We start from the raw sequence: 21,448 nt of genomic DNA on the forward strand, positions 1-21,448 counted from the left end.
CACTTCTGTATGGTGCAATGTCAAATTCTGGAAGTCCTCAATACTACAAGCGCATTTCATCAGTGCTTTTTTTTTTTCATGCGCAGATGTAATAAAGAACGGGTGAGAATTTTGGGCTAAAGTAATGCCAGTGGTACACAACATTCTTTCTGTTGCTACGGAAGCAGTAGTAAGTGTGGAACCACGAGAAACGTTTCCAAAGGAAACGGGAAATTTCCCGGGAAATTTCAATGTTAACAAACGTGAAAAAAAAAAGATAAAGCCTCTCATAAGTTAACGCGAGGCTTTAGCGAGGGCCTGCTTTTCGTGCCTACCCGTAACCTCGTTGATCACGCGCTCAGCTTTTGTGGTGAGAGTATCAGGCTCAGCTTTTGCGGCGTTCGTGTTGTCTTTCTCCCCTCGCCCTTGTTCAATTGTGCGCTGGAACTATGTTTCACAATGCTAATCATAACCAACTAGCACAGCTGTCCATACTTAGAGAGATATACTTTAATTGAAAGAAGGCAGAGAGGTCGGCCTGAGCTAAGGCGCTCTACTGGTGCTATGGGCCTCTTGCTGTGAGCAGCGCTGAGGCTGCCTATGCGTGCTGAACATAGTCAATGGAGAGTCGGCAACCCGATGAGATGGAAGACCACCGTAACGCTACCATCAATCGCGAGGCGAAGTTCACTGATTAAAAGGAACATTAGCCAATTGACGACCCGTTTCGAACTATGAACGGTTCGTTCCAATCGTAGGAATAGCTTGCCACATAAAGCGCAGGCGGGAGCTGAAGAACGCCACAGACACACGGCCGTTGTTATAACAAATTTACTCCCGCTCTTCCAACAAAAAATACAAACATTTCAATAGAAAAGAAAGAAAACGAACAAGTACCACAGCCAACAAGCTCAGTTTCCACGACCACAAACATGCGTGTGTATACATATAAACTCTTGTGTATATTTATGCATTGCATTTACCCCATACAGCAGCGCGCACTCTGTCCCCTCCAAGGTTACCTCAAAAACAAACACTTCGCAACAGTCACGACAAAACATGCTCTCTTTCGCCGAGCCGGAGCAGACGCATGGTGTCACCTCCCCGCGCAGCAATCGCCGACCTCCGACATTCAACTATCGCTCGCTTGCGTGCACAACACGTAACAACTGCGAAACACCACATCCATTAAACCACACGGAGTCTACTATAGATAGTCGTGAGAACGTGCCCACGAATCCGTCTGTTGCGACGTGCCCTGCAAAGCAGTGAATACGAACAAGCATCACTCGCATAAAGCCGTGCGATCAGCCATGCAGGCTGCGCGCTGCGCACAGTCCCATTAGGAGCTTCCCGTTTCGATTGGTCAACCTTCGATTTGACCACCAAAGCAAATGAGTGCGAACAAACATTGCTAAAGTAAGCCATTAGTACAGCTGTACACACTCTAAACGCAGTAGCTCTCACAAAGGTGCGCATTTTCACATTTCTGGAGGATACCGAAAATAACTGCCAAGAGTAATGGCAACGTGCGCCAAGTAATGGTAACATGCCCCAAGTAATGATAACATTCCCCAAATAATGCAGATATGAGGCTTAAAATTTAACTCAGTCTGAGTAAAATTGACAAAATTTACAGGAGCCAGTAAGGTGTGACGTTACAGAATGTATGACATGGTACGCGACCCTGAAGTGCATATTTACACCTGCCAAACTAATAACGTTCGCGGTAGCTACCTTCAGGTCTAGCATCCATGCGCGCGCAGCTCGTGCTGTTATTTATGGCTGAGAGCCCTGCTTACTTATCGAATGCGAAAATGCGTACTTTTGGAAAGGTAGCGGGTTTAGAGCGCAGGGAATGCATCCTACTGATTCAGTGGGTACAACGTGCCTCCATCTGGAGCCCACCGTTGTCCCTCGTTAACCTCCATGCATTTCCTCACTCATCGCCCTTTACCCCATGCATGTGTGGATAGGTTCTGCAAAAGTTAACTTTGACAGCCACCTTTGGACCCCTTTCGAGCCCCGCTTCTTGTACTCTTATCAGTAAGTTCGACACGCTCGCAAGTTCCTCCTCTTATACCAAACAAAATCTCCGCCTCGTTCCTCATCCCACAGAACAGACACAGCTGCTGAACACAACTCCATATATGTTTGCAGAAAAATATTTCTACATCTTTTCGGACCACTCTGCATGCAGTAAAACGAGGAAATCCAGTCCCTTGTCTCTCACCTCTCGAACACTCGGAATCTCAAGGCTGGCGAGCTGATTTGCATGCTCCAGAACAAAGCAGGCCAACTGAGACAAAGGCGCAGCAAAGATGGCACCGAAGGAACGCTGACTGGCAAACGTTCGCGCTAATCTGGTGCGCGCACCGTACTGCCCGAACCTCCTCGTACACAGCCAAAAATTTCCGATGTTACTGTATTACTCTTGCGAGAATAATAGAGAACTAATATGAAATCCATGCTAATTATGTTGAACCATACGGGACACGCATAAAAAAGCCAACAGAAGACTTGGAGTGCGTACAGACACGCTTCTGTATAAAATATGCATGTTAACTGCATATTGTGCGAAGACAAAGCATGTAATGAACTCCCAGTTCCGGCGAACATGATGTGCATTCGATGCTAAGAGCTTCAAATAAAGACTCAGTCAACCGGTGGCTTCCGACGGAAACGCTGTTTATGCTAGTCGCACGGGAATGGTGCAAAGTCTTCATGAAATCTTTAACAGTAGCACAAGAGTGCTATGGAACCCTTAAAGAAATTCTATCCCTGCGTATGGAAATTTTCAGTACAGGTACAGGCTCCAGTTCGTTCTTTTCTGCATCTTCGCCGGTTTTCGTGGTTTCACACCATGGCGGAAACAATGGTGTTAATTGTCAAAGCACCTACCGAAGTGCTGCTGGTACACGACGAAAACGCATAAGCAACATGGCAGCGTGATAACGCGCAACAAAAATCAGCTGACGTGACCACCAAGAAAACAATGCTCCCTTTTCACATATCTGGAATTATAATGAAGCGTTTAAGCGCACCGAAGCAAACATCCACCTCAAAAGCAATCTCAACAACCATAACAAAGAGCAACAACAGGCAATCCAGAACTACGACACTGAAGATAACTTCAGGATTATAAACTCTTATTGGCAATATCGTCAACACTTGTGGCAAATGTGCATACATAAAGTCACCATCCTAAAATATTCTCGCTATATATATATGCTCTTGCTTTTCAAACGTACACCAACTGCGTAAATCGTGAACCACAAAATCGTGCTATCCATCGAAATTCGCTATACTCGCGACGCGTCCCAAATGTGCGCTACGTTTGTTCGATTAGTTTTGAACATTTCACCGGGGTGTAGGCTGATTGTACCCTTTCGCTCGTGAAGCAAAACTATACTTTCTGGTCCGGCTCGAACGCAACCCGAGCGCCGCTAAGTGGCCAAGACGTCGTGGTCGATTCGCCGATTTCCCGTAAACAGGAACGCACTTCGATTTCAAACGTTAAAACTGCGCCCCCGGTACTCTTCCCACTATGCAACCTGCACATATTTCTCTCGTTTACTTTTCTTTTTTTTCTGCCGCTTTGCTGCTTTCTTCAATTTACATAACCTGTTCTCATCTGCGTAAACTTTATTTTTAAATCTTCCATGTCGCTCGCGCCTTCGTACGCTGTTGGTGTGTCAATTCACATTTTTAGCAGTTTCAGTGCAGAGATCACACTTCGTGTGGTGGTGACCGCCACCGTTGGGACAAGATGCCGCTCCGTCACACATTAGCTCTGAAAAAGCAAAGGAGCAGAGGTGCGAACTCATTCCCACGCTTTTTCTCTTTCTTTTTTTTTCTTCTCCCTCCAGACACCGTTCATCAGTGCTTCTCAACAAACGTACTCGCACAAGCGAAAGGAAATGCAAATAGTTTGAAGCCTGGGCCTCGTATTGGAAGGGCGAACAGAAGAGCGCGTGAATACTATGTGGGAAGAGCACATTGGGACTTTAATAGGTACGAGGCTACTGAACTAGCCCGATCTTTGTAGGTGGTCCTTTGGTCGCGTAAGTTCACAAGTCTGTATATCTGCATAGGCGTCGCAATTATTTCGTCGGCAGCGAACACGTGACACGGCTTCCTGTGCCGCGTGCATGTGTGAGAGCGGGAAGACCGGTTAGTAAATTGGAGGCCACGATTATTTCGCAGATGGAAAAAAACGATAACGGCGAACACATCTTCATCCAAATCACACACTGCCGCGCGTAAAGTCAAACGAACAGTGTATACGGTCTTTTTCAACAATCAAGGCACAAAACTGTGTAGAATCTAGCAAACTTAAAGCTGGTAGACTTCCTGTAGTTATTTTTAGCTCGCGTTATGTAGTGTCTTTATCGATAAGCTTACGAGCCAATCAGGCACAACCAAGACGTGCAACACAGAGCGGTGCATATGCCTGCTAAAACTGAATGGTCCATTTGTCCGCGCGTTTTATGTAATAGGTCGCTGCACATTTATTTCACAACGATAACACTATGGAATACATCAACTTCCTCACAAGATATGCAACTCACGTAGTGACTACACCCAGGATGCGAACAGCATCAACTGACAGACATTGAAGCACGACAGAGTAAAGTGACGAACGCAATGGATCTGGTGACACCGGACGCTTCGTTTGTGCTACTCAATAGAGAGCGCAAAGGAGTCCGAGTTCGTGCGCCAGAGCTTTCTACGGGCAATAACTGTGCTAACAAGGAAGCGAAACTGTACCAAGCCGAGGAAATGCACATGCCCTGGTGTCGTAAGTACTTCGCCGTTGACCACCGCAGACAAGCCAGTGGACGGCCAGTCCAGACGTCACTATGTACAGTTTGCCTCGAGTCGTTAAGTTAGGCCAGAGTGAACCAACGGCCTATATACGTAAGCCTTTCGGCGCTAGGCGAAGCGGACGTAAAGACGTCTCGCGACCTTTGCGGCCGATTCGAACCACAGCGCCCGTGTTAGATTGGTTACTAAGGCAAATTTACACACAGGGATCGATGCTGACTCTGCCTGGTCACGGCACGGTAGTTCTGCCGAATTAAGGATTGAGAATGCTGCGCTGCTATCTCAAGTAAAAAAAAAAGTTACAATAACAAAACCCATATAAGCCCCGCACACCACGAAATGTCTCAAACGAAGGAAGTGGAGAGAAAGAAAAGGAATAAAAAACCCTACACCACGATCTTGGCACAAAAAGTGCGAATCAGCGAAACGAAAGGCCAGCAGTGCAATGACTAACACAAATCCAGGCATGCCACACAGTATAGGACAACGCCAGAAGCACTGTTTTTATCAGTTCAATTCGCCAGGTCAAAAAGTGACGCCTTCATCATGCAAGCCTTAAATCACATACGTGTGCTGTATCGTGATGAGCCCACTGCGGTCCAGCTCACGTAGAGGTATGCACAGAGGTCTCCCGCAAATATCCAGAGTTGTTCAACCACCCAGCAGGCACCTTTTCTAAAGGCGTTCTCAAAAGTTTTCGTTCAGTTTTACGAAGCACAACGAGCAGCCAATCTATTTGTTCGATGCATGCCGTACAATCCAGTGCCGCAGAGAGGTTGCAACGGCCGACTTTTTTTTTTTTTTTATAAATACAACGAACGTGAGACCAAGGTTTGTAAGCGGAAGCCTGCAGTACGCATCCGGGAATGGTTACAATGAAACAACACGAGCCCGTGGACCAAGTTTTCAGCGGTCGGCTCTGACTGACGCAGATCACGCGGTTCGGTTCTTTACGTGAGAACGTGGTCGTCACGGGGGCAGGGTCTATATACACGGCGAAAGACTCAACGACGGAACAGCACAGACGTGACTCCGCAGCTGCTGATAAACGGCGCATGACCAGCCAACACCTGGAACATCAGCTATAACAAAGTGAAAGAGACAACATTCACAGACGCGTTGCATCCAATGAAACATGCATGCCACGTAGGCTAACAATACCGCAGGCGCTGTCACCTTTTACGAAGGCCTTGCAGGAAAGAAAACAGTACGGCACTCAATACGCTATACACGTGGCGAGATGTATTAATAAATTGACTGATTGCATTGCGCGTACCTGGACATGGTGCGGTACATAGGAACTTGGTGATGCAGCCGCTAGGCAATTAATGTTGAGAAGACGCTTCGGCCCACCAAAAGCCCGTAATGAAACGAGCTCTCGGAAAGCGGCTCGCGGACTCGGTAGTGTCTGAATATGACGGCCGAGTACCCTCGGCCAACTAGCGTTACCACCGCGGCTTCGTCATTAATTCTAATTTGCGTTAATTAATATAACTAATTGCTAAGATAATGCTGTTGCGTCTAATTTCCTTTTCTATTTATAGCATATATCATTCTGCGTGGTATTGCCGACTCTTCAACGGCGGCCACGACGTACGCGCCCGTTACTCGGCACAGTTCCGGCAACCGCGCACCGTATACGCATCAATATAGGCCCAGACGAACATCGACACAACATCTCGGAAGCGGTAGCATCTCGCCCATACACGGCTACGAAGCCCGCGTTTGCCCTTACTAAGCGAAAGGCGTAAAACACGACACACTCGAGAAAGCAACAACGCCGCGTACGCGGGTAACACATCGGATGCCGCACTGCTCTCTTGCCTCAGTCTCTTTTCATTTCTTCACAGGGCATTCCTGGGGAAAAAAATGTCTATACAAGACTGCTTTTTTTTTCTACTGTGTCTTCTTATCACCAGGCGGCTGCTTCTCGGACGGGTCGCGATTGGTGGTGGTCGGCGCGGCCGGGTCGTTCTCCGCGACTTGCGACAGCTGAGAGTTCGACTTCTTGACGTCGGCCTCGAGCGCGGAGTCCGCCGAGGTCGTGTCGCCCGACTCCGAGTTATGTGGCTGCGCAGTTTCGTCCTCGTCCTCGTCCTCGTCCTTCAGCTGCGTCTCCTGCTCGTTCTGCAGGCTTAGGTCGGCGTTGCCCCGAGATTCCTCGACGGCCTTGCGCCGTGACATGGGCGACGCACAACACCGGGACGGCGATCGCGGTGGCGGCGGCAGCACCCGGGGTAGAACGCACATGGCCAGCAGGCACATCACGTGGCCCACGAATCCGAAGTGACTGCGCGCAGAACGTCACCGGAAGTAAGAGGAAGGGGGAGGTCAGGGGGAGGGGGAAGAGGCAAACAATAACTTAGATACATTAGATAGACCATAAAATAGCCAAACTTACTCACATTAGACTCGTAAGTCACGCTTTCAAAACTCTGTCTTACAAAAAAGTAGTTGATTATTACAGTAAAAATGAAAGCCAATCTCCAACTTTTTTTCTTTTTTTTTTTTTTTTTAGTTTCACGACGAAATCTCAGCGCCGGTATACGTCAGCGCGACGTCACGGACTTCAGAGGATTTCTTTTCAGTGGGACCGTCCTATAGCGCATGCAAAGTTCTCGAAACTTGCGTGGTTTAGTATTTCGTTAATGCAAGTCTGCATAGTCGCCGTTTATCACGGTAAACAACTCACTAGGCCAGAGTACTCGCTATGCCGACGAACTGATGCGGAAATTTTTCGGAAAGAGACATGCCCGATGTCTTTCGTGTTCGCTTCTTTTCTCACTTACCAAGCCCCCTCTAGCGGTAAAATTGGCGGCTCTTCTATCGTATAAGCGTTAACTTGCTAATGCAATTTCATACTCCTTTTCCATCATCATCATCACCCTATTTATATGTCCACTGCCGGACGAAGGCCTTTCCAAGCGACCCTTGTCTGGTGCTAGCTGATTCCAACTAGTGCCTGCTAATTTCTATAATGTAATCACGTACCCCACCTAATTTTCTTCCGTCCTCGACTGCGCTTCCCTTTCCTTGGCACACATACTGTAACTCTAATGGTACACCGGTTATCTGCCTTGCGCATCACATGGCATGCCCATCTCTATTTCTTTTCACTTAATGTCAACTAGAATATCGGCTATACCGGTTTGCTCTCTGATCCACGTCGCTTTCAAAAAACGTTACGCGTAACATTTTTGTTCAATCGCTCTTTGCACGGTCCTTAACTTGTTCTCGAGCTTCTTTGTCAACCTCCATATTTCTACCCGATGTGGTAGCACCAGAAGAATGCACTGATTGAACACCTTTCTTTTCAACGATAGTGGTAAGTTTCCGGTCAGGATCTGGCAATGTCTCCGGTATGCCACTCCAACCCATCTTTATTCTTTAAATTTCATTCCCATTATCAGGGTCCCCTGTGTGTAACGGGCCTAGATAAACGTACTCCTGCATAGACTTAAAAAGCTAAATTGGCGACCATTAATTCTTTTTAGTGACCCTTTAACAATAAGCTGAACCTCGGCAACTCTTGTCTGTTGTGGGATCGACGAAATCGATTTGTTCGTCATACGATCAGGTTATTTTGATGGGGCTTGTTGCATTTCAAGGAGGGAGTTAAAATATGCCGACTCTTTGGAACAGATTCCTTCATTTAAACCTTAAACTGCTGCATTCGTTTAGATTTTAAAAAATGCTTGACGCAAAGATTACGATAATAAAGCATCAAATATTCTTTTCCTTAAATATGGAATCAAAACATACATCAGAGTGCTGTAACTGCATAATTATGACGTCCAAAGCGGCTAAAACTGTCACGTTATGCGCCGCTACACGCCCAACTACACGTGCGCTTGCCGGCGCGTGAAAGCTCGCGCCCACGCGCTCCGCGCATGCGCAGATGGTGCTGGACAGATCGTACGCGTCGAAGCGCGCTGCGAGTCCAGATATCTTCTCCAGACAAGTGTCCGTACACTGCAGCTGCCTCACGAAAATAAGGAACGGTGTCTAGCAAGGCGACAGTAGTGAACCAAGGCGACGCGCGCTGACGCTTGCCTTGTAGGTTCAAACCGCCATCAATCGCGAGGCGCTGCAAACGCAAGGCGCATGGACGCGAGCGTTCGCGCGTCGGAACGCGTACGCGTATAGTTCGGCCTTAAGAAGTGTGCTACAGTAGCAAGTGAGTAAGACTTCTGTAAATCCCGCGTAAACAACGTGAAAGTGTCGCGGAAGCTGTAACGTAATGCCCTTGTTTCTATTAATTCTATGGACGAAGACATATATTTCTGTTCCAGTGCGCGTTAGTGCTTCGGATCAGGTTGCAAGAGATGCAGTTGAAAGCCTGTAGCGCGCAGTTGAAGTCGGCAGGACTGCAAGGATTATCGGAAATTCTGTCACGCATGAACACAACCTTGAGCAAGATAAGCTACAATATTATAGTCAGAGCGCAATAAAGTCTTCTCTTTTTTTCGCTACAGTAAGGTAAAAAAAAAACTCGAACACTTTTCGAATAAAACGATTCTTGGTGAGTTTCGTGCCAATCGCATAAATGAAACTGAGGATAAACGAAACACGTCTTTCTGTCTCCACGTGTTACCAGGGTCCTTCAATACTTATCCGATTAAAAGTATTGAAGGACTCTGATGCTACGTTTAAGCGGAGTCTACTGTAGTTCATTCGTCTGAACAGATCGCTCAAATAAAGTCCGATCAATTAGTAGTTCATTAGTAGTGCTTACCAGTAAACCCTGAAGCTGGAGTGGAAGTCTAGCAGCAGGAACGGAAACACCATGTAGGCGACAGCTACGCGGGTCGCTAGGCAGGTGATAACGTCGTACAGCCTTTGTTTCCGGCGGCTTCCTTGGAACAGGGGCCGCACGCTACGACGCACCTGCGAATCCACCAAACGGCATAAACACGCGTCATGCGACGACCACCTCAAACCTAAGTTCTCTAAATAAAGTACAGAAGCGTTCCTCTTTGTGTACGTGGCTTTGAAGGGGTGGAAGCCCAACGCACAGGCGCACCTACAGTAGCCCCAAGAAGTTCTCTGAAACGTGTAATGGCTTCTAAACTTTTAAAGAGGCCTGTACGTCTCTATTACACGTCACGCGAAACAGTCGCGACGCCAATCATGCCCGGCGCGCCGATTTATCTATAAGGCTGTCTATTTCAATCAATTTTTATTGCCTCAATGGTTACGACACGCGCCTGAATTGCGCTCTGTCACTTGAATTGGGAAAAGCAAGGCGTCTCGATCAGAAAGTAACCTTTTCCCAGTATTCTATTTCTTGCGCGACACGACTTTAGCGTTACGAACGACGAATGATCATAAGTTTCCCACATAAGCATGCGGTAAGCTGATAACGTCTTACAAGCTTCCTGATAAGAGTATATATTATTATTATTATTATTATTATTATTATTATTATTATTATTATTATTATTATTATTATTATTAAATAATGATATGGTTAAATTATTAAATAATAATTATTATTATAATATGATTAATAGACATGCACCAAGTTGCCCAACAGCAAGTGCTATACTATAGAGTGTATTACAAGCTCGCAAGCTCATCATGCGCCTAACTAAAGTGTCGCGATGAGCAAACGGCGTAGTTTGGTGCCACGCTTCGCTCGTAACAACGCTCTTTACGAGACCAACGCGACTGCGAAAAACACCCCAAAATAAATAAGACGCGAACACGTATGTGCATACTCTGACACTGCCCACAACTCTGCCACAACCAGGCAGGCGCCGAGACGCTGTCGCGGAAGGTATCGTATAATGAGGGTTCTCGCATTATCCGGCGAGCGCGGAGCAAAAGCTGACCACTGGCCAAGCTCGAGCCAGAGAGCGCGAAACAGCATGCACAAGTCGCTCACCGCTCGGGCGCCCAGCGTAAAGAGCGTTCCGGTGCCGAAGGTGAGGTAGTATCCCGGGTAGAAGCCGTGCCACATGGCCGACAGGATGAACGTCAGCTGGGTGCGGTGGCGGTGCATCCGCTCGTACGACACGGTGCGCAGCCAGGTCTGGGTCGACTTGTTCCACGCTATTATCAGCTCGCGTAGACTCGTCGAAGTCTGCGCGTGGTACGGGCAGATTAATGCACGGCCGGTTCGGATTCCACTCCTTTAAAGTATTTTGCTCGCCTTCATCCGCTACGGCGAACGTGATGTGCACTTCTTTGGCGCAACGAAAGACGAGAGATTACCGCCGAACGCGACAGCATCGAACGCTGACAGTCCGCAAGAAAGACGAAGCTTTAAACAAGCAGTGCGTTTGAGAAGTGGAATATACACTAGGTAAGCGTAAGAGCATACACAATGCGAAATTTACAAGAAAGGTGTCAGGAAGCTTTGCAGGATGATGTTGCAAGAAGATGTTAAAACTCCTCTGCCATACGACAAGTATTGTGCACTTCTCGTAACCTTTAATATATTATGCTTTCGGACAAGCGTTTCCGCACTTTGAATCTAAAGGTGTAGCGTGCTGCAGTTTTAGGACGGACGTCGCAAAGTAACCGAAAGAGCCTCATTTGCGCCCTTCAATACATGCAGTGCTGTCTGCTAATTCAAGCCTGGACAAGGCGAACTTACACAAGATACAAGCCAGATTTGCACATGCAAGCTTTATCACATTTAATAAAAATATAATTACAGATGTAATAACACAAGACAACATTATGCCCCTTGATATATTCGATTATGACGGTTACGTGCAGATGTTTGGAGTCACGGCCATTATCATTTATAAAAAGAACTAGATATAGCACAACACTATAACATCTGCCACGCAAGCATGCTCAGCTCCGCTAAACGAGCAACACTTCGGGCAAAATCACAATGATAAATCAGGCGGCCTCCGCGATATGAAATAATGGTCAAACAGGAGCACTTGCAGAACACAACTGCCTTTCAGGGCCTCAGTGGTGTTCCGCACCACTGAAGCCCCGAAACGTAGTTGTGTTCTACGACAACATGCACCACCACTGTTCCTTTTTAAACTGTCAAGACTGTTAGGACTGATTCAAGAGAAAAGGGGCTAAAGTGCCTACTCCTGTTTTCTTGTTCCTCAAGTATAGCTGAAGAAATAATCTGTCGCGAAGTTGTTTAAAAACTATATCGTTCGCGTATACCTCAATGGTGACGATGTCCACGTTGCTGATGAGGTTCCATCGCGCTCTGTTGTCACTTGTGTAGCCGTTGAAACCAAAGCCAGCAGCATTACAAATTGCTTCACCTGCGCACGTTGAACAAGAGAGACCCTTCCTTAATTTGCATACACCAGTACGGTGCAATACGAATGAAATAAGGTGCAACAGCGACTTTCCGGTAGCCGTGACAACGCGTCGGCCCAGGCGCGCACTCCCGAAGAGTTGAGCTGGATACGCCACACGGGCATCGAGCGGTGTCGGGATAACAAAAAACAGTGGTCGACCACCACAGTCGATCATCCCGTATTGTTATTCAGAACATACAGAGACGGCCTTATATGGCACTTTCAGACAACACATCGCGTGCGAGGGAACCACAATGCATACTTTACTCCTCAATCAACGCTTTTCATACTGTTAAAAGACAGGCGAAGAAAGACACGTTATTGCGATATCAATCATGCGGACACACGAGGCGCGTCCGCGCCCCTGGCGCCATCGAGCTGCCACGACATCGACGAGCATGCGCGGCCAGCGCGTGGAGGGTTACAAGGTCTCCAGGGACGTACAGTGAGTTTTACTGCAAAAGCGACGAAGCCAAGTGGACGCGTCGCTATACGCTCCGCTCAATCGGCTCTGCCGGAGCGTGGGCAGTGCTGGCACGGGCGTTGTGCGCGCACAAGCGTGAGCGTTTCTGCTGAGCAGCTATGCACACGCCGCACCGCACCATGGTGTATGGGCAGACCACCCCTGGTCTGAGCAGAACGAACAGTACATGCCAAGTTCAATCTATCTGACCCTTTCTTTTGGCGCTGACAGAAGTCGACGGTTTTCCGACCGTCTCATCTCACACACCATGGAGGTGTGACACCGGTAACGGCGCCTGCCGGCGTTCCTCACAGCTCTATAGCGTTGTGATAGGCCTAGTATCTGGGCATTGTTCCTGCTGCGTATCTCGCGTGCTGCGTCCGTGGCCGTCGGCATCGCCGTGAGGTTCCGTATAAAGTCCAAGGGCCATAAAATTGTCGCCATGTCCCGTATGCTCTGTGCGAATGAAAACGTGCGAGGGTCAGCCTGTGATCGCGGCTCAATCTCGCGCACGCAAGCGAGGAAAGCGGGGAGGAGAAAGAATGGATGGGGCGCATTCTACTCCGGGCGGCCCTGGCGGCCGCCCTGCTCAGCCAATCGGATAGCTCGCCCCACTGACGTCATATGGGTGATTTCGGTCATATGGGTAGGGGCGGCTTAAAATTCCGCCGAGCAGTGCGCTGCGGTCGGCAGCGATGTGCATTTTTAAAACCTTATAATAAATTGCACGCTTTACGCAGAGCACTTAGATGTGTCAATTAATGATCAGAAGGACCTACTCTTGAAAGCCATCTGGGACAAGGACAGAGTCCGCTTGTGCGCTGTATTTTCGCGGCTTGGTTCACGTTGACGCGAGACGCAGCGCAAAGATCAAGTCACTCGCTGCTGCTGCCGGGCTTCCTCACTCGAGCGTTTCTACAGCGAGTTTCCGCGGTCATCGAGTGAGATGTGTCCATGTTTGCTTGTGCGCGTGTGACACCATAAGGGTTGACATCCGGGCCAGTTGGTACATACTTGAAGGAAAAACCAGTAAAAAAAACGTGATAAACAACAATAAACAACAAAAAACAACAAGCATGTGGCACCATGCTTGTTGATTTAGTTAGTATGCCTGCGTTTACAAGTTTATACGACAGATAAAACTACTATTCTTACTTCGTAAAGCTGTCCACTAATTTGCTATCGCAATCGATGCTTCGACTCTCGGGCGAACCTGTCACTTTGTTTTTGCTATTTTTGGTCGGCTTGCTTGGGAGTAAAATTTGCAAGTCGTCCTGAGGTGAGCGACAGTGAGTCGTGTTCGGCGGTCGTCGAGTCGAGGTGAGTCAATCCATTTGCACAAGATAGGTTGACTCAGTCCGATCCGCTTGGCAACGTGCAAGTAAACGCATTCGCATCGGGTCGGTGGTGCACAGGCCGACTCCTAAAACTGGAAGATGGGTCCGCACGTTCTGTTGTCTAGTCTCGCCTCGACGGTGTGCGCACCTGCGATCTACAATCGCTAACGATCATCATCATCATCATCATTTATTTTTCCTCACGGACCCCTGTCGGGGTATTGCATAAAGGGGGGGGGGGGGGGGGGGGGGTTACATTTGACCATAAAGATAAGCAAACGCTGTCGGGTCTGCCTTACTAAACCCAAATTCTGACTTTACCCACTCGCTTCGGGCACGCGTAAATGGCTAAATGGAACATGCTTAAAACACAAGTCACCTAGCGTAAAACATGCATCGCTTATCGTCAACATACAACGTTTATCGACCTCCGCTATTTTGTCTCAGGCTGTGCTGACTGTTATACCAGCGAAACAGTGCCGAAATAAGTCCGCCAACAAAAGCTACACATCTAAGCACGCAAACCCACAACCACACACACAAAAAAAATATCGCGAATTTTATTTTTGTCACATGGAGCAACAGCAACAACAATATAAAGCTGCTGGCCAGATACCTTCAAGCTGCTGACGCAGCTTTTTTCCTCAAGACCTGTCCATATTCAAATGTATGTTGTATATGGGAAAAATTAAGCACTTACTCACTTACTTACTTACTAGGTCGCGGGATCGAATCCCGGCCACAGCGGCCGCATTTCGATGGGGGCCAAATGCGAAAACACGCGTATATTTAGATTTACGTTAACGTTAAAGAACCCCAGATAGTCCACATTTCCGGAGTCCCCCACTACGGCGTGCCTCATAATCAGATCGTGGTTTTGGCATACAAAACCCCATAATTTAATTCAAATGGTCTACGATCTCTTCGGCTGGAGCCAGAGACCATGAACCATGTGCTTTTGGGCGAACGAGTAACTACAACAGATAATCGTAGTACAAAGCCTGATAGCCTAACAACTTCTCATGGCACATAATGTTCGAATATTTTTGCGACCTCTCGAGTTCACCTACGCATACGTCTACAGAGGTTCAGCGATAAGATATCGAAAAATGTGCGCGTTCTTACAGCACCATCTCTTATCTTTATCTATGGTGTAGCGTCCGTGCACTGAACTTTGTAAACGTAATTCTTTTACTAGTACCCAAAGTGTTTTATAAAAATGCTTCAGCGATTAACAACAGAGTAATGCGGGATTCCCTGGTAGAACTGCATAAAGATTTGCTGGGGCGACGGAGTAGGGAAATTTGAGGTTGCGGGTGTGTGTTCAGTTCACGCGGTAGACAGATAACAAGGAGGCAGAAGAAAAACCCAACGGAAGATCACTTTTTTTTTTTACTTCTCGTGTTTCGTTTTTGTCGCACTACTAACATGTATACCTGCATGCATCTGCGAGTCTGTCTTTGTTCTGTAGTGGAACTAATTAGGCTGGTGATAATGGCTGGACTTGTACGCGATAATGGCTGGTGGTGGTGATGGCTAGTGGTTCCTCACCGTTATTACTGTTGAACTCATCAAGCTCATCTTATCGGAGTGATGGTCGGAGCCGACTGCAAGCCTGAAATGGTTACTGAGCTGGCAAATCAGTTCTGCGGAAGCCCGCAAATTGGAGCAAGTTTCATGAAAGGAATAAGTTGCCGTCCACTTGGACTGTAGCACGAAGCTACAAGTTCTTCTGAGTTCTCCGGAAAGCGTGGGCGTCCTTTATTTTGCGCTGCTGTCCTTACACGTGCACGGAGCCACTTCAGATTTGCAACCGTCAAAAGAGCCCAGCGACTTTCGAGAGCACACGCAGGACACTGGTTTAAGAGAGCAAAGTTCTGTGGCCACGGACACTAGATCGTATCAACTCGGTTCAATCGCGGAATCTAATCGGCGCACGACTACGATACCAGAGGCGCGCAATGAGTCGCTCTTGGAGAATCACCTGTGTACCTAGAGTCCAGGCGTGGTAGTACCGATGCCGGTGTAACGAAGTGGCCCAGATGATGTACAGCATTTGCCACAACCTGCTCCTATTGTAAAGGAAGTCATCCTCTGCGAGAAAAGCGTGCAAAAGGTCGGTGATTATGCACGTAAGCGATCCGACAATGCAAATCAATGCGCGCGCACACACACACACACAAACACACACAACTATATACATACATATATATATATATATATATATATATATATATATATATATATATATATATATATATATATATATATATATATATATATATATATGTATATATATATGAGCTCCTGCAAGGCAGAAACAAGCAGACGACACCTTCCGGTGACGTGGCAGGCTTGTGACCCAACCGCTCTGGGAAATGTCACGCGCGGATTAGGAAATTTTAAAGCCATGGTCTGATATCTTAGACGGTTCGGAAAAAGCAATTGGTACAAGTTGCAGACCATCTCGCCTTAGTAAACTGCTGCGTAAGCTCTAACGAATGTTATATGTTTGCGTGTCACTATAGCACACCCCACACAATTACTGGACCGACGTTAGCGCGCGCGGCTTTGTCAGCATGTAAAAAGAATAAAAAGCTCCTCGTTTTCAGCGACCATAAAGATAAAAGAAATAAAGAGATGTTAACCCTAAATAAACACACTGTGGTGTCGAATAGGCAACCCAGGGAACCCACCAAGTCGCATAGGAGAGCTTTGCAAGTGAAATAGATTATAACATTAACAGTAACAAAATAACAGTAACAGTAAGTGCAGCAGTTTATTTTATCACTACAGCTCTCGCACGTACACTTACGTCTGCATACTTAAACAATGAAAAAAATACGGCGTTTTACGTGTCAAAACCACGATCTGGTTATGAGGCACGCCGTAGTGGGGGGCTCCGGAAATTTGAACCACCTGGGGTTCTTTAACGTGCACCTAAATCTAAGTACACGGGTGTTTTCATATTTCGCCCCATCGAAATGCAGCCACCGTACTTAAACAATACAATAGCTGTACGTGCCTATACACATAAGTATGCATAATAAGAAAAATATTTTACAGCCGTGTGTTAGCTAAATTTGTAGATAAAAATGCCGATAGCAGCATAATCTGCTATTGTGTACTTACGCTTAATGTATTCGATAGGGTAGGCAGAAAGCAGGTAGACGATGCTCGCGGCGCTCATGAAGCTAACGGACAGCTTCTGCAGAGTCGCCCACTGCAAATGAAAAACAAAAGAAAGCGCTAAGCAAAATACCAAAGGACATTGCGGACCAATGTAGCCAAACATCTTACATGTTGAATAAAGATTGATTTGGTTCATTTGCTTTGAACTTAAATACGACAGGGAACATTTAGTCAATCTCCGGAAGCCACTATCATCTTTTCCATTGAGTCTAACAATAAATGGGCGCTTCAACAATCTCGTTCTCCCTTTCGTGCGTTTCAGCAGCTCACAAGTCGCGGTGACCCGTGCTTGAGGAATAATTGCTGCCCGAATGACAACGGGAATGTTCTTTGTACGCGCGTATACTCTGAAGGCGCGCGCTTTGATAATCGTTGGTAGAACGGTAAATTGGCGTCATTTTTAATAATTCTAGTAAAACATACAATTTTTCTCTTCTAAAAATCGTTACGAGATGCGGGTGTCGCACAAATTTATGATTATATGACGTCATAGAATACACTGCGCAGGAAACTGCTGCGCCGTACAAGCAAACACTGACGTGACCCCGTGCAACAATTACCTATCTCTCGCTTACGCTGTCACCTTGACTGAACTTGCACACACCGATGTGAGCAGTCTGTAATGAAACTTTTTCTTACACATGTTATATATTCAACGTCGAAGATGCGAACCGTACAAGAGTAGTAGATACGGTATCTAAAAACCGACAGCGCACTCTCACCCCTTCCCATGAGCCCAAGATATCACCACGCGCCGACGGAGCGCGGGAAGACTATGCCTTCTCATATAAAATACAACTCCACTACCCAAGTGTACTTTACTGCACATCGTAGCCTTTGCACGTGACTTTGGGAGTGACTTCTGCCCCCGCGAAGCGCATCTCTACAGCGCCCATACAATGTATCTTTCGGCAGTGTGGTTCAAACCTCCTAGCCGGCCTAACCCGCCAGGACGACGCAATGTTGCGAAGGCTCTGCGAGGACGGGGCTCTTGCCCTAGTGGTCTCAAGTGATTATATTTTCATGGCCTGTTTAATAGCACGCGTTCATATTACTCAACAATGTACTACGCAGTGTCACCGTTCAACATCACTTGGATAACGTCTTCACGGTCCTCACCATAGTGTCCTGATGCTGTGTGTCACAGAAACTGGGAGGCATCAGTGTATTTAACTATGCACTGCGTATACTGCACATAACTGCATACTGAAAAACTAAAACAGTGTTAATTAATTGACGATAAGACGCTTACCGTTGTAATGTGGCGCTTTCGTTTACGCGCACACATTAATACTTCCGACATGGAGGCTATACATTGATCTCCACTATGTTTTGCTGGGTACCGCTTTCCCACTCGGCGATCTGAGCGCTGGTGAAACCAGCGGAAGTGCGGCGTGATGCGGCCGCTTGTCCCGGAAATAGGGCGTACGCTGCGCTTACTAGAGCGTGCAGTCTTCCTACGTAACAATATTGTAGCCGTAACAACCTTTTTATTACTGGTTTGCCGCGTTTTGGGGGGTGTTGTCTCTTTTTGTCTGGTAAGTGTTTTTACGATAATCTGAACCCACATGCGATGTTATTTTTTTCTTACATTAAGCGTTTTCTCAATCACGTGTGTTTCCCGCGCGCGCCGCTCATGTTAGCGAGGCTGTGTGGCGATGGCAAATTCTGAGCGTATTTCCAGAACACTTCTCCTGCCCGCTTTAGCAGTTTACTGCACAATAGGCAGGTAAGGTAGGGGAAGAAAATAAGTGCCGAACTCCCATGCACGCGAAGTGAAGTGAAGCACCGACTTCCGGTATAGCAGTTTGCTTCCGGCGGCTTCAGTCAGAGGCGCTCGATGCGCTATCCAGTCACCTATAGTACAGATCACTGAGGCTATACTACGGGTACCTGGAAAGTAAATTCTGAAGTTGGCTTCTTCGCACACGACATCCCATTGTGAGAAAGCCCACTTTAATTATAGCAATTCTCCTGGGAACACGCACGTACGTTAGCACGCACAGCCAGCTTTTGAGACGCGCCTCAAGAACCGTACGCAGTTAGACGAAAACAAAATTATAGCTTCTCTCTCTTTCTTTTTATGGCGAAAGCCTTGGGTCTCTATGATGGTGGTGACCTTGGCGAAACTGCGCCGTGACGAACAATGGCCGACACCGCAGAGTAAAAACACGACAATGAATGCTCGGATTGCCGTCGGACATCTCACGGAGGTTCTTGTAAACAATACAAATTAGCGGCTTTGAAAAGAAAATTTGGTGCACAACGGTCTGGGTGGGAACTGAACAAGGGCCTCCGAGGTGCGAGACGAGCGCGGCTGCTCCACGGTTCCGGCTTACTAAAGGTGCGCCAAGTGCGGGCCTGATTGCACACCTCACGTCGCAGCCATGTCGCCGACTAGGGTGTGCTTCACTGGGCGGCGCACGTGACGGTGGGGAGGAGGTGGCGCCAAATCATGAGCATATAAGATGAGTGCGTTGATGACGTTACGAGGTCTACAAACAGTATGCTTTCGCATTCCCACACGTAAGCAGTCTTAAGCGTCTGCCGAATTTTAAGTTTAGAAATTTCTGTCGCGCCAGGTGTTGCTGCACAGAAAAGCGGGCGCGCCCACTCTGCGCATTGACGTCACAGTCGGAGCGGCGGCGGAGGCGGTTGTCGGCGGCGAGCGGTGGAGGAACGTGCACGCTCTTGAGGGTCGCGAGGACGGCCGCGCAAGTACGCCACCGAGGACGAGGCGCGTGCCGCTGCGCCTTCGTGAAGAGGTCGCCTTAGTGCCACATGTGTTCCCCATTGTGGCTCTTTATGACTTGCAAGAAGTCTAGCCCTGATTGCTTAACTTAATGCGTTACCAATATGTCTTACAAAGACGCCTAACCCTGATTGTATGACTTCATGTATTACCAAATGTGCCGCAGACTTCCTTCTGTTTCACTTCGCCTTCTGGTGTTACAAGAGTGTAACACCTCCCAAACTTGCGGCGCAGATGCTTTGACATTCTACACACGGTGAAGGGGACTTGAAGGGCAACCACACGCGTGCATGTGCTCACCCGTTTCAAAAGCGGACGCGCCTCGGCGCTGTGTGAAAATTGCGTCCTGCTAGACATTATATAGTGTGCCGACTGGTTCCTTTTTCAGTGGCATGCAGAGAGGCACGTGCATATGTTTACCGCCTAAGGGCAGGGGAAGAGGCAGTGGGAACCGAGTGTTCGTAACAGTGTGTCGAGGCGGCTTAATCCCCGGCTCGATGCCGGCTGTCCTCACGCGATACTCGACGTGACAAATGGACCTGGTGAAACAAAACGTGCACGCTTTTGGGATGCGCTTAAGTGCGGCACTAGGCGAATCCGCTATAGGAACCATTCCACGTCTGGAGTGAATTCTGGCGTGTTACGTGCCAAAAGCACAATTTGATTATGAGGCACGCCGTAGTGGAGATGGAGGAGGGGGGGCTGGGGAACTCCGGCTTAATTTATACCACCAAGGGATCTTTAACGTGCCCCCAATGCACGAAGCATGGATGGTGTTATTTTCTTTTTCGTTTTCGTTTCCTTTTCACTTAGACCCCATCGAAATGCGGCCGCTGCGGCCGGGATCTAATCCCGCGACCTCGTGCTTAACAGCGCAACACCATAGCCGCTAAGCCACCGCGGCGGGTCGTTCCACGTTTCTGTGTACCCTCGATCGAAAGGCGCCTATATATCAGGCGGCTTCCCCGTATTAGCGCTCCTGTTGGTAAGAGCCTCCAGCTCGTTATTAGGTAAAGGAGTCTCTTACCGGGGAAGTTGGTGCGTATAGTATAACGGCGCTGAACGAGCGAAAAGACGCAAAGCAAAAAGAGGACGTAACGTATGGGAGACAAAGGAGCGCGTGTCCTGCGCACGACTTCACCGTAAGTTACGCCTTTTCCGCGATTCCAGAAAAGTTACACTGCGTTTATTTGGTGGTATGAGCATGCAGCCACACTGCTGGCGGTCGTGGGGTCTGGCCGACTCGCGCGCGGTAATCCCAAAGCATCGGTTTCCCCTTCAGAGAGCGCTGGAATGGCGGCGTATACAAACCGCACGCCGCAGCAACAGAAGCGCAAGAAATGGCGGCGGCTTAAATCGCCAGGCAGCGCGACGTAGCTGCATTAACTGCACGGACGTGACCATAGCTCCGCCGAAATTATAGGAGGCGTCTAATCCGCTCTGAGCCCTTCTTGCGTCGTGCCGAGCTTCCGCTGTCCATCGGCAAACCGGGCACGGAGATTGGGCGCGCACGCAATCAATGCCCCGGAAGAACTTCCGTTTGGCCTAGTTGATGTTTACTGTATATCATATTGACCGCAAATAAAGACGGGTACAGCGGAAGAAAACTCTTGTT

At 47.9% G+C, this 21,448-nt stretch overlaps 1 protein-coding gene across 1 annotated transcript in view; it reads right to left on the minus strand.

Annotated features, from left to right (window-relative positions):
* Positions 1-792: 792 nt before the first annotated feature.
* LOC135898885 (lysophospholipid acyltransferase 6-like) overlaps positions 793-21,448 on the minus strand; it is a 69,104-nt gene continuing 48,448 nt past the window's right edge. Inside the window, exons 8-13 of the mRNA XM_065428079.2 lie at positions 17,022-17,112; positions 15,882-15,983; positions 11,947-12,050; positions 10,694-10,891; positions 9,542-9,693; positions 793-7,096 (exon numbers count right to left, since the gene is read on the minus strand). Coding sequence (XP_065284151.1) covers positions 6,703-7,096; positions 9,542-9,693; positions 10,694-10,891; positions 11,947-12,050; positions 15,882-15,983; positions 17,022-17,112 — 1,041 coding nt within the window. The 3' untranslated portion in view covers positions 793-6,702. The remainder of the gene's footprint in view (positions 7,097-9,541; positions 9,694-10,693; positions 10,892-11,946; positions 12,051-15,881; positions 15,984-17,021; positions 17,113-21,448) is intronic.

This window comes from Dermacentor albipictus, unplaced genomic scaffold (genome assembly GCF_038994185.2).
Source record: "Dermacentor albipictus isolate Rhodes 1998 colony unplaced genomic scaffold, USDA_Dalb.pri_finalv2 scaffold_23, whole genome shotgun sequence".
NCBI lineage: Eukaryota > Metazoa > Arthropoda > Arachnida > Ixodida > Ixodidae > Dermacentor > Dermacentor albipictus.